General features: G+C 38.5%; 1 protein-coding gene across 1 annotated transcript in view; it reads right to left on the bottom strand.

Annotated features, from left to right (window-relative positions):
* Positions 1 to 454: 454 nt before the first annotated feature.
* The window catches only part of LOC132988040 (gamma-aminobutyric acid receptor subunit beta-2), a 58294-nt gene continuing 45047 nt past the window's right edge, over positions 455 to 13701 (bottom strand). Inside the window, exons 6-10 of the mRNA XM_061055134.1 lie at positions 8103 to 8240; positions 5843 to 5995; positions 3929 to 4173; positions 3040 to 3180; positions 455 to 2912 (exon numbers count right to left, since the gene is read on the bottom strand). Of these exons, the coding sequence (XP_060911117.1) occupies positions 2565 to 2912; positions 3040 to 3180; positions 3929 to 4173; positions 5843 to 5995; positions 8103 to 8240 (1025 nt within the window). The 3' untranslated portion in view covers positions 455 to 2564. The remainder of the gene's footprint in view (positions 2913 to 3039; positions 3181 to 3928; positions 4174 to 5842; positions 5996 to 8102; positions 8241 to 13701) is intronic.

Raw genomic sequence — 13701 nt, forward strand, 5'->3', positions numbered from 1 at the left:
ATATAAACTACTTACAATGTGCTGCTTTCTTAACCTACATCAACACAAACTGAAAATGATACATTTTGATAAGAAACATTTAAACACCAGTGATGTGAAAGTCCAAGATTCAGACTAATCTGGACTTTGTTCTTGTTTGTTGGGCAGTTTTCATAAAAATGCATCTCTTAAAAACGATGGTTTCTGCTCTGTAAATGCTTTATACAAAAGTCTATAAGTCAAACATCATCATCCTCAACATTTGCAATTTCAACCAGACATATAAATAATCACAGACATATGCACACGTATCTGTGAGGTGAACTGAACACAAAAATCACAAATGAAAAGAAACCATTCAGAAAGAAAAAGTGATCAAAAACATGATATTAAGGAGTTCTCTACTGTAATTCTCAACTGGTGGGTCGGGACCCAAAAAGAGGGTCGTGGAGTCGTTTTCAGTGGGTCGCGAAAGTGTGCCTGGGAAAAAAAGTGACAAATAGTCTAAAAATCACTTTTAAAACACGTTTTTGCTTTCTGAGGTCCAAACTGCTAAAATGTTCATAAAACAAATCCCATTGGTTGAAAAATATCTGAAACTTGGGTTGTGATTTCTTATTAAGGAGTTGGCGGTGGGTCCTGAGGCTAGACCAGTTGAGAACTACTGATCTACTATACACAGCATGCAGTGAGACATAACTGTATGAAGCTACATTTGTAAGTAAACAAGTAGAATACTAATGTTTGTAAAGTTCTCTCACACATTTACGAACAAAAGGAATAGCATACTTAGAGCGATAGTCCTTTTTGAATAAGATCTTTGCTCTTTGAGATGAACTTGGTAGAAGCACTTGGGACAGAGGAGACAAAGGCTCCAGCTACTTGTTCCTATTTTTTTAAAAGAGGAACCATGTCTTTTTTACCTGTCAACTATTCATTTTTGCTCCTCTGACTTTAGACAGTTTGTATTTCACTCTAATGTATGATTTGGTACTTAATGTTTATGTAGAAGAGGCTCTAACACTAGAGTTCATTCATACAGACAGTATGGCTGAGGGGGGGATGGCAGTCTTGTGTATTGCAGCCCTAGTTGTATGTTTACATTTCATCATTGTTGTAATTAAATCTTACATTATGATCATGGTCTTATTAATAAAAAGCTCCAATAAGCACCAGGTATCAGAAGAAATACGGTACAGAACTTGTGTGCAAAATCCTTTAAAAAACCTTCCATGTAATCATACAGTCAAAAGTAAATGATATCACTCAATAGTTTGTGGTTATATAATAAGTTCATTTGGAATTACGGCTATCTCCTTAAGTCACTCTTTTAAAAAAAAAATTGGACACAGTAGGTGGCTGTGAGTGTTAAAGGTTTAAACCTCTGAAAATGATAATAGGTTTTAGGAGGCAGATACAGTAAAACACTGGTAACAAAAATAAAAGTCATTCTTGTGCTTTTTATTCGCGCCTCTCTGTAGGCCTAATCACCCCTTTAGCTTCACTATTTGTGATCTTCATGAACCTTTGAACCACAGTTATCAAAAAGCAAGTTCGGCATAAGTGAACTATTTTTCAGAGTTTTACAAATGTATCCAAAAGGGGAATACTGTTTGTCTATTATTCTGTTAATAAATGCTGCGCAGGTGAAATTACCATCGTTGTTTGAGGCTCTACAATGGATAGGCCATCCATATCATTTATTTGTACTTTGGGCTTAAATTTCAATATTGACAATTTATAAGATTTATAAAAGTAAAACCAATGTAGCTGAAGCAAAATGTGTGATTTATTTTTCCTTCCTTGTTCATCTTTCCTTTAGCTTTTCCAATACTTTTGCTTTCTATATTATGACTTTTTCTGACCGTCAGCACTTTTCTGAAGTGCAGTCCATGTAAACACTTTGTACTTTTGGAATGATGTAAGTTCATTTAACCTGCAATCCAATGGACATGATTGAGAAACTAAGAATATGCTATGAAATAAGTAAAATAAAAACTCTACTAGCACACTTGAGTAGAAAAAGCTTATTATAGATATCTTTTGAATACACAATGCTATAAACTGTGAACTGAGGGGCCCTTATAACGTTAGTATCAAATGATTTTTGTACCAAGAAATGTAGTTTCTTTGATGTTATTAAACATAGAATACCTGGATGACCTGAAACATGTGTCAGCACTTTTTAAGTGATGTCAGTGAGAGATGATGGTTGTTGATTAATTCGTATCTAACTGATTTTTTTTTTTGGCAAAATATTAGTATGCTGTTAATTTAACATGATAAAAACACAAGAAATATGCAAATAAACCTTTGAAAATAGATACACAATTCACAAAATACATAAAATCGTTAGCAACTACTCAGGTAGAGGCACCTTATATGTTTGTAATCTCTCTTTTATAAGGTTTTCATGTGTTAGCCAGCAAATGCGGTATTCCATGATATGATGGAGCTGGTCCTGAATATGGTTACTCAGTCCAGTTTTTCCAAATCACACAAAAAAATGAAACAAACCAGTTACAAACAAGAAATGAGCAACATATTTTGCTGTTTGTTCTTGCACTCACTGATGTCCTCTTCTTTTAATTGACGTAGTAAAGCCAGTAAACAATGTTGAAGAAGGAAAAGACAGTAGGGAAGATCATCCTCGACCATCTGTCAATAATGTTTACGTCAGTCAAGTCTGGGATGGTGATCTTTAGCTGAGACGCACGCCTCCGTAGTCTACTCTTCTTCTGAGTCATGTGACACTCAAGTGTGTTTCGGCCAAAGTTGTGCCTGGCCAGTCCTGCTTTGCGGTGCTGAAGGGTTGAACTGTCATATGTCAGCATGGTATTTCTTGGGTCATTGAGACCCAGAGCCAGCTCTGAAACCCCCATGTCGTTCTTGATGTCCAGGGTGCCCAGAAGGATGTTCTCATGTGGGTCCATCTAGGAAAATAAATGTTTTTCAGTGTAAATTTAAAAGAGAGTTTCTCCTTTTGAATAACCAACAGAGAATCATCTTTATCTGTGTAGAGTTCAAGCATTTTTCTCATATTTTTCTTAGAATAAGTACCTTGTTCTTTTGATCGCCAAGTCCAAGTGCTGTATCATCCACAAAGATTGGTTCCCATATGGAGTCATGTCCATCAAGATCCCTTTGTTTCATTCTTGCATACAGAGTGTCATCTCTGCCAACGACATTCCCCACCAACCACTGCAACCAACCAAATCACCATGGTTACCAATGCAACTAAAATGTAGTGTTTCATTTGTGTGTGTACATTGGGGGTATACAGTACACTTTATGAATAAAATTGTAATTAAGTCTTTATTTACACAAGCAATATGGCAAAAACTTTGAGATGGTCTCAAGCATGCATTTATCAAATATATATTTGTCACACATTTGCCTTAATGTCAACAGATATTAATGCAAAAAAAACAAGTTAAAAACAGTTATGCAGTTTACTGCTATAAGCAGCCATTCTAAAATGGCCTACTTGCTTCATTGCAAGTCATATTTGGCTTATATCAGCTGGGAGTACAAACAGAACTTTTGCTATCAAGATATAGAACCAAGACGTTCATTCCTTCTGTTTCAGTTGCAACATGTACACGTTTATTATGCTGGCCTTAATTGGCACAGTGAAAGCAGAAACATTAGGTCAACACTCCATTTGAAGTGGTGCACATTTCTTTTCTTTGCTACTTATTATTCTAAGGTCCTCAGACAGCTTTCTGAATAACTCATTAAAATTTAACTTGAGTCAATTTAGTTAGAGGAAGAACATTTCTATCATTAGAAAATTGGTGGATAAGGAAACTGATAAATACTTTGTGCTTCAGTTTGGTGACACTGAGGCATTTTTTCCTGAAAAGTGCACCTCATTGGGGGAAATCTGTCCTTTCTAATGAAAAAATGAACATCAACAGACTGCTGAGCCAAGGTAAGCTGGTCTTACCTTGTTTGGATCCATCCTCATTTTTTCGTTGTTGGCTATCGCTGATTTTTCAGCTGCCTTTTTCTGACGCTGAGGGCCTCGTCCAAAGAAGATGTAGTTTACCAGCGCGTACTCGAGCAGAGCCATGAATACAAAGACAAAACAGCCCATGAGGTACATGTCAATGGCCTTGACGTAGGGGATTTTAGGGAGGGTTTCTCTCAGGTGGGTGTTGATGGTAGTCATTGTGAGCACCGTGGTTATACCTGTTGGAAAAAAGACAGAAAATTAAATTATCCTAGAAACAGTCTGAAACTAAAGTTTTTTAATTTAATAAATTTTGTTGAGTGCTGTTTAATAAACTTATTCTAACCACTATTTTGATATAACCAATCATTCTGATGAGTCCTCAAATTTATACATTAATAGTGAAAGTCCCCTAAACCCCTGATTTTCTTCACTACTCTGAATTTCTGGACATTTTAGTCCTTCTGACTGCAAGATATCTTTGTGATCTACTTGGTTCCATGTCTGTGCCTCATTAGGCCTGTCGGGATCAATCAAACCAATGGGCCCTCCTCCATGACTTTACTCTGCTATGCATTGAGAGAGCAACTAAGAGACGGGCACCTGGGGCTTTGCAACGATTTGAATTTCAAATGTCAACCTTGGTCTTGTTCATTAGCGGAGAACACCTTCTGAGAAAAGTTGTAGACACTTTGGGAAAAATCTAACCAAGCGAGCAGGGGGGATAGTTTCTGTCAGACTGACTTTGCATATCAATATATCAAGTCTATGCTTGTAATGAGTGACAAGCTATATGAAGCTTACAGTGAGTTAATTTTACATTTTGTGGCATTTTAGCAAAGCAACGTCTCTTAAATGTAGCGTGCCTGCGATATTGTGAGATGCAGGAATAACAATTAAGAGTCAGAATTTAAAAGCTTTGATATTTTTCTCCATTCATGATTTAAGTTATCAGATTCAGATTCAGATTCTTTATTGTCCCACAAGGGGAAATTTGTGTTGCAACAGGAGCACACAGAAGACAAGAAACACACAACATCACCATAGAACATAAACCAAAACAAATTTTTTAAAAAATCAGACAACACAGCAAACTACAAAACCAAATAAAAACAACGCGTCTTCCCAGCTCTTATAGAGAAATATATTTTCCACTGTCAATGCACAACCATTGTGATTATTTATGGCAATTTCTATTAAGAGTCTCAGTGAACAATTATTAAATTATTATACAGCTGTCACAAAGCTGTCAGGTGACCACTGCTCAAAATAGGATTCAGGCAATTTTCCTGAGCTGTTGCTGCAAGAGCTTAACAACAACAACAAAGGATTTCTGCAGCACAGTGGCCATGTGATTCAGCTATTACAGGCCCATTTTAATGCCCCAAACCAGGTCAGTGAAGTGGCTCCTAGATCGAGTGTAGATCGGAGGGGGGTGACCAAACATTTTACCAACTATGCTGACCTGCCTCCATTATGGAGCATTGCCTTTTTTTTTTTCATTAAATCCCATGCATGCCCCCCCCCCACCACCAACCCCCGATAACTAAATGCAGCTCAGTCGTCAATCAGTGAAATTGCCTTGTCCACTAAAGCGAGGGATGGGTAAAAGGATGGATGAAGCCGGTTGGATGGAGTTGGCTGAAGAGAATGCGAGGAGCTTCAGATAAACAAAGAGTAATCTAGAAGCTGGAATACAAACCTCACAGGCTATGAGAGGTTTATGTAATTGAGGATGACAACGAGGGAGGAAACTGTTACTTCAAGGAAAGCATAGAGACTCTCCGAATCAAACAAAAAAACATTACAAATTGCTACCCTCCACTATCTATCTGGTCTACTTCTCCATGTCCTCCCCTGTTTAAACGAGTGCTGCCTCTCTATCTATATTTGTATTGAAGGCCTCACCTAGAGCCACTCGGGCAGCAGAGGCGTCATAGTTGATCCAGAAGGAGACCCAGGAGAGGATGGTGATAAGTATAGAAGGCATGTATGTCTGCAAGATGAAGTAGCCGATATTTCTCTTCAGCTTGAAACTCAGGGACAGGCGAGGGTAAGCACCTGCAGACAGGAAACAGGGGCACAAAATAGCAAGCGGAGGCAGAGTTAGGGGATACTTTCCACAACATTTGCACAGCTGTCGGATCTCGGGACTTTTTGCTCTATGATAACTTTCTCCTGGAGACAACTCTGCCCCATGGTTTTCATTTTTGGATATCCTTATGCTCAGCATAGTTAAGGTTTCACAAATACCCAACTTATTTATTGATTATCAACTTTATTGCTGATTGGGTTTTAATTAATTCATTGATTAATCAGGAAACTTTTTACACTAAATAAGTAGCTGTGAGGGAGCCCTACAATTAAGACTGTACAGTTAAGGCTGTGGCTCAGTTGGTCGATGATTTGATCCCCAGCTCCTGCAGCAACATGTCCGATGTGTCGTTGGGCAAGACACTTAACCCCGTATTGCTCCTGCTGCTTCGTCAGTGGCGTATGAATGAGTATGAATGGGACTAGTTACTTCTGATGGTCTCACTACATAGCAGCCTCAGCCTTCAGTGTGTGAATGGGTAGTTGGTCAGACATGCGGTGTGTAAAAGTGCTTTGAGTAGTCAGAAGACCATTTACTCTTTCAGATCTTCTACTTTTAGCTCTTTTTACCCACTTAGGTTTTATACTGCAAATCATCACAGGTCTGTGCGGAATATATTCTTCAACCTGTTGTTGTGCATTGCAGAAGCACTCAAAAGCCATATTTGTGGTCTCTTCAGAATTAAAGCATCAAGACAATTACCATCTATCGTCTGCCTTTGCAAAAGATTCAATACTTGTCTGTTAAGGGTCTACTTTTTGTTTTGGTCGGGTAAAAAATTGTATCTGCACATGTTTTTCTCTTGCTAGGGAATTGGCTGTATTTTGGCTTGAGTTGCTTTGCAGCTGAAAGGAGGAAGAGGAGCTGTACAGCTTATTGGAAAGGCATGAAGAGACAGATGAGGGGCCAGAGAAGAAGATTAAGCCTTTTTTAATGAAAGCACCAACAACCCAGCAGCCACTTGGATCTGCGAGTAGGCTACAGTTAACTAATGTCAGCATGAGTCACAGAGACAATCACTGAATTATTTCTTTATGCAGTGAGGAAACCACTCGGGGATAAACTGTCAGGTCCGAGGTGCAGCAGTGAATATATCTTATTCATAAAGACAAGAATGACATTGCTTATCCTTGGAGTGGAATATGACACTTGTTTTGGATAAACGCCATGGCACTTGTGCTGATCCATGCATCTCTGAGTGACCCCGGGGTGGCTCCCTCTATATCCCAATAGACATCACGTTCAAAAGGGAATCCCCCGGTCTCTTTATAAAGATAATCCAATCAGACACCCTGCAGGAACACACTTGGGTTGACTTCTTTGCATGCAAGCTAATGGACAGGACATACACTGATGCATACAAAGATTGTGCATTCATCAGGAAGCACTGTGTTATTAATAGGGTTGTTTGGAATGTGGGAATCTTGAAGACAAAACGAGCCCTCTCATTGGCCAACTCTTCACATTGTTACCGCATTAATGTTCTGCTCTCATTCAACACAGTTCCCGGAAACTATATTCAGCAGAACTGCTATCCTGCGTACAATTGCTTTCTTGCTTGCATGACAAATTCATAAATATGAAGATGCAGAAGAGTGTGAATGAATATTTTATTGTATCAGACAGCGTTCCCTTTTGTTTATTGCTGTTAAATAAAACATTGTGTCTTCTCTTTTCCAGGACGACACTTCATTTGGAGGTTTGTTAGTTCATTTACATAACAGTTTCCATGATGGAAATTAGCTGATGCTGTTTTTATATCAATAAGTGCAAACAATGAAATGAGTCAATATTTAAGGATTTCCTTATTGCCCTGTTTGCAGGGGCAAAGTGGTAACAAAGTCAAAGAATCCTAAGAGACAGAGAGGGATTTTTAAAAAAGGAAATAAAGAAGTTAATACAGTGAAGTGTGTGCACATGTACAAACATATGTTCCAGAAAATGAGTCAATGCTAATTATATTGGATTGCATTTTGTTGCACTGGCAAGTGTTTCTCCCCTGGACATTTAACTATTCCAGGTCAAGGTAGGTCTCATTTGTGATTGGTGTGATGCATTCATTTACTCCATCACCTGTGGAGAAGACGACATTCTTGGAGATGAGCTTGTGGTCCACAATGGAGAACTGGGGCAGCTCAATTCGGTCCACCCCCGTCACGGCCTTGTCTCCTCCCCGCCAGTAGAACTCAATGTCATCTGTAGTGTAACCATCTGAGAAAGGGGAGAGAGAGATGAGGAATTTGTAAGGTCGTTAATATATATATATATACATACAGTGTGTGCGTACGCGCGTGTGTGTGTGTGTGTGTTATAATCAAGTCCCATCTGGATCTCATACAGTCCAGTTAGTTAATCACATAGCATGACTAGGTTTGTGTTCATTACCATTTAACCATCTGCTGACAGCAGACACAGTTATTGCTTGCTTTTGTTGTGTATACGCATTGTGCATTTAAAGTATTAATACATTTTGCTTGTTCCTTTTTCACTCACTGACTTAGGTGACCCATATATCCAACTCAATGTACTGTATATTCACAAAGTGCTATGTTTTCTTACAGGAACCTTTTCCTTATAGAACACATACAGTAGGATATGTCATCTAATTGCCATGACACTGTCAACTTGGTCTTAACTACTCATTGATGTAGGCCCTAAAACAATGTGTGCTCTGAGAGGCAATATGTTAGGTTCCCTGTTATAAATGTTGTCATCATTTTTTGTTATTAAAGCTTTTGACTCTTCGTGACCAATACATTGTAATGTTTTAGCATTACATAACCACAGAGACACACCAGTTTTTCTGTATATATTTAAAAAATAATCTTCTTTCATAAGTAAGTGCAGGTAGTATGAGCAGTATCCGAACAGTCCTATGTCTTGTTTCATGAACAGGGCACATGCTGAGGTCTTAGTGCTGTATTTCTGACAATGGCTGAATTATGAAAAAAGGCCTGCTAACAATAAATTATGAAATAAAACAGAACATAACACATCCCACATAGTAGCTGAGGGAACCCCTTATACAGTATATGGGACTAAATATATACTGTATGAGTCAACTTTTTTTTTTTTTTTTTACGTTTTGTGCCATGAGAAACTAAATTATTAAATACAAGGGCAAGAATGATTAAATAACCAGGCTTTGCATCCATTTTCATCACTAAAACCCATTAAAATGTGCAAAGGAACAAGAGCCGAGTCCATTAATATTAATCTGAAGCAAAGCTACTCGCTCTTTTGCTCTCACTTTGGCCGAATCAGTGGAGACACGGATGGCAAAGTGGCCAGTGGGCAGGAGCGATAAATGATTGAGTTGCGCTGTAGTTATCGCTGAAGACAAGCGCTGTTGCAAGAAGAAGAAGAAGAAGAAGAAGAAGAAGAAGAAGAGAGGAACATTTTCATTAGACCATGAAACTGTATTCTTGCATAATCCAGAGCCTACTGTCTGCTTGGGTGCAGTTGTCATGTCTGCTGACTTTAGGGCATTGGTCTTGGAGAGAGGAGAGAAGAGGAGGAAGGACAGGAGACAGCTGGGCATAGTGTTAGATATAAGGGTGGCTCAGAGGTAGAGCTAAGCTGAAATGTGAAACTTAATGAAAACTACTGAATGTATGTAAACAATGTTGAGGCCTTCCTGTTACACTGCAGAGATAATCACAATAACAAAGCAGAATGCTGTAAAAAAACAAAAACAAACACAAAGCAACATTGACAGAAAACAACCTTGTTTGAACCGTTGAGGTCATCATAGCTTTTCTTCACCACCATTCTTTAGGGCCTGAGGCATGAAACACATACACTGCTATCTTTTGAGCCTAGCAAACTAGCAGCACTGGATTATCTCACACTAGTTAATCTCACCTTCTGATCAATTTTAAGGCACAGGAAATATAAGCCCCAAGCTACGATGTTGACCTGTTAACAATTCATTAGCCCAGCCACATCTCAAGATCCTCAAGCAAGGCCTTTTATTTGTCCAACAGTCCGAGCTCAATCTGAAAGGTGACTGTGCTTTCTCTGTAAGGGCACCTGTAAAGTGAAACAGCCTGCCAGATGAAATCGGTTTCATCTATTAAATCCCTTCTTAAAACAATTATTTTAAAGACAGGCCTTTAAATCATTCTTCAATATATTTGTTATTGGTTAGTTTTTATGTGATTCAGCCTCCCTAACATATTACCTATCATTGAACTGATTACGTGTATTGATGTTGCTGTGTTGTTTTATGGAAGGTAATTTGGTAGGCAAGAGATATAACAATAGTTATATAGTTATAAATATTGTAATAATACTGTCGCTCTGACAGCTCATAACAGTCTCATTGACCAAACAACGACACACCTTCTCATACTGACTTGTACATGTGTACATGGCCCTGCGGTCTCATGCCCGTTTATAGGCTGCGCCTTTACCTAAGAACACATATAGAAACAATTCTGCAGTTTAAAAGCAGGATCACCGGGGTGCCGGCAGACTAATGGTTAGTTTGTGCGCCCCATGTACAGGAGCTACAGTCTTTAAAGCGCGTAGCCCAGGTTTGAATTCGACCTCTGGCTCCTTTGCTGCATGTCATTGCTCACTCTCTCTCTTGCCTGATTTCTGACTCTATTTGTCCTATCTCTGTTTGGCATAAAAAGACCCAAAAATAAATCATTAAAAAAAAGAATGAATCTGCCTTAGACTTTCCTTAATAAGGATTGTAATAAAAATCTTGGTGAATGAGGCCCAAAGATTGCATCCGAGCTTGATCTTGCGCAACTCAGGGGTGGCAAACCAAAACTCACTCTGCTGCCTCCAAAGAAACAAATGGATATTGCAGTCTTACATCATATTGCTGCTAAAACTGTTCAGTCAAACTGAATATGCACGTGTAGTGCTGCTTTTGTCTGTAACAGCAGGGGATGGATTAAACAACAATCGGGAATGTTGTCCATAACTCAACATGCAACATATTAATCATTTTGTGTTGCTCGCTGCAGTTGCTACAAGTTCATGTTCGCTGAAGTGGGGATTTGCATGTGTGTTTCGTTGAGTTTCCTGAGTGAATTATTTGATTGCATGCGTGGAGGTTGACTCCCTGCTGCTAAATCTCCCCTTCATCGGCATTTGGCAGGGAAATGGTCACACACACGAATGAATCAAAAAAATGAAGAAAAAGTGAATTAACATGTTTGGTTTGCATGAGTATGGACAAAATGTGTGTGTGAGCGTGTTTGTGTGACCGTGTTTTTGTGTGTGTGTGAGCGTGTGTGTGTGTGTGTGTGTGTGTGTGTGTGTCTGTGTGTGTGTGTGTGGGATGGCGGGGATGACGAGGCCAAGCTGAATGAGGATTGCAAGATGGAACTCCCACGCTCTTTCATTGATTATTGCACACAATAACGACCATTATACCACACTTCTCCCAGCTCCTCTTCCTCCTCTGGTCTCCACTCTTCTTGTACTTGTTCTGTTTTTATCTCCTTTCCTCCCATCACTTTTTTTGCTCCAATTGATTACGCCCTTGTCCTTCTCTGTTCTGTTATTTCTTTGACATGCAGTAACTACAACTATGTGTTCATCTAGTCCTCACTCAATCTTCCCTCTTCTTGTCCCCTATACCCTACACTCTGCTTAATTAATACTTGTGTGACCCATTTAGGTCCTCTGAATTATTAAATCAGACTCTTCAGACGACGCCTTCCATACCCTTACACTCGGTTTCCTTTGAAAGTGGACTTAAGTGTTCACTGAAACCAATAGCTAGTCCTTTTTTTCTCTATCAGAAATAACACGTTTACAAAACATTCATGTCCAAAATAGTTTGTGTAGCTCTACCACATCATCATCGCCTCACTAAAAACAATCAATACAATCCCCCAAAATGCATTCCAAAGGCAATAAGTAGCCAAAGGAGAGAGGGTCATATTAGATTAATGTGTTCTTCTCTCAATTGCAGTAAAAAGCCTGGCAACTGCATTTTAGAACCAACTGCAGATGATAAGGTGCTTCTCCACTAAGTGCAGCGAATAAGGAAATTATATTAGTCGAGATGGGATGAAATAAAGGCAGGTCAGGTCAGGGGCAGAGGAAAATAACTTAATTTTGGATACATTTCTTAAGTGATAAAAGCAGGGACTGAATAATAACATCCTGTACCTGGGATTCAGAATTTGAATTTAAGGCACACGGGTGAGTCTCTCAGAGGATTTCCCCCAAAGACTAGAGCACATGTCATTGTTGACCATCAGTGGTATAGTTCCATCTTTACACAGGATATATAAAAATGCAATACGACTACTTTCAGCTTGACAACAGTCATTTCCGTAGAGGATGACTCCTTTTTTACACTTGCACTGTTCATTGTGCGTTTGCACCTCATTTAAAAATGTCACCTTTTCTGATCACATTTCTCGAACAAGCCGACTAGGCAAATTCTCTAAGCGAGCTTTGACACCTCGGGAAAAGCTCTCCATGTAAAAATCCTAAAATGCAGCCTTTTCTCTGGTGGCTAACATGTCGATTTAAAGAAAAAAGGTGTTTTTATTACTACTATATAGAGACAGCTTAATGTGTCATTTTCCCTACAGGGCTAACATAATGTGTCCCATCTTATGGTATTTATTACATTGTATCGTACAGGATTCAATCATATCATACAACAATAACATCATATTGGTATCACATTGCATTATATCCTGTCTTATCTTACATTGTATCATTTTGTATCACATTGTAGGACTTTATATTGCAATGCATCAAAACGTATAACATTGATGGTGCCATACAGTATCATACAGCATCATGCCGTGTTGTAACATGTACTGATATTGTATGTGGTGATGTTTAATACTGTATCATATTGTATCTTACATTATCGTATGTTTTGTATCAGATCATATAGTGTTGTATCACATCTTACTGACATATATTAAAGTATTCTGTTGCACACAAGTTTAAAATAAAATATTAATTTTCATGATATACTCAACAACTACACTCACACCTGACCTAAGTACAAAACATGTACACATCAGATCTAACTCTCAAATTTTGCACTGTCTAATTATACAATCCTTTTTAAACTTTTGTTTCTGTTTTCTTTTATGCTCACTGTGCAATTTGTCGCCTCTTTTCTTTCATGTCAACATCACAGTGTTGGGCACAGATGGATCATACAGATTCTGATCCTGCATGAAATTAACTAGAAGTAGAAAAGACGGTGACGGAGAAAAAAAGACGAGTAAAATACATGTATTTTAACGATAAAAGGAGGAAATTAGCCCCTTGATTCCATAGTGGTTTGAGGTGATGACTTCCTTCAGAAAAAAAACTATGGATGTGACAATATGCATTTAACTCAAGCCCAAAGGCTTCTCTCGTGGATTCAAAGGGCTGGAAGCAATGGCAGGCCAAAAACATAAATGAAAAAATTCATGACAGCATCAGAGGAGATAACAATACAATACTAAAGCTATTTAACTCTTGACAAAATCTGACTCCAGGCCTTTTTTTTGAGCTTATGAAATGATGTCTCAGTTGATCTGTTTTAATGGGCAAAGTTGGATTTTGTAGGGAGACAAAGCAATAGCTTTGATATGCTGCTGTCAAAGCGTTACACAAGCATTTTTTTTTACTCTTGATCATATGAAATGTCTATTTTTTTAATATATAAAACTTGCGACTTTTAGTT

Source organism: Labrus mixtus, chromosome 14 (assembly GCF_963584025.1).
Source record: "Labrus mixtus chromosome 14, fLabMix1.1, whole genome shotgun sequence".
NCBI lineage: Eukaryota > Metazoa > Chordata > Actinopteri > Labriformes > Labridae > Labrus > Labrus mixtus.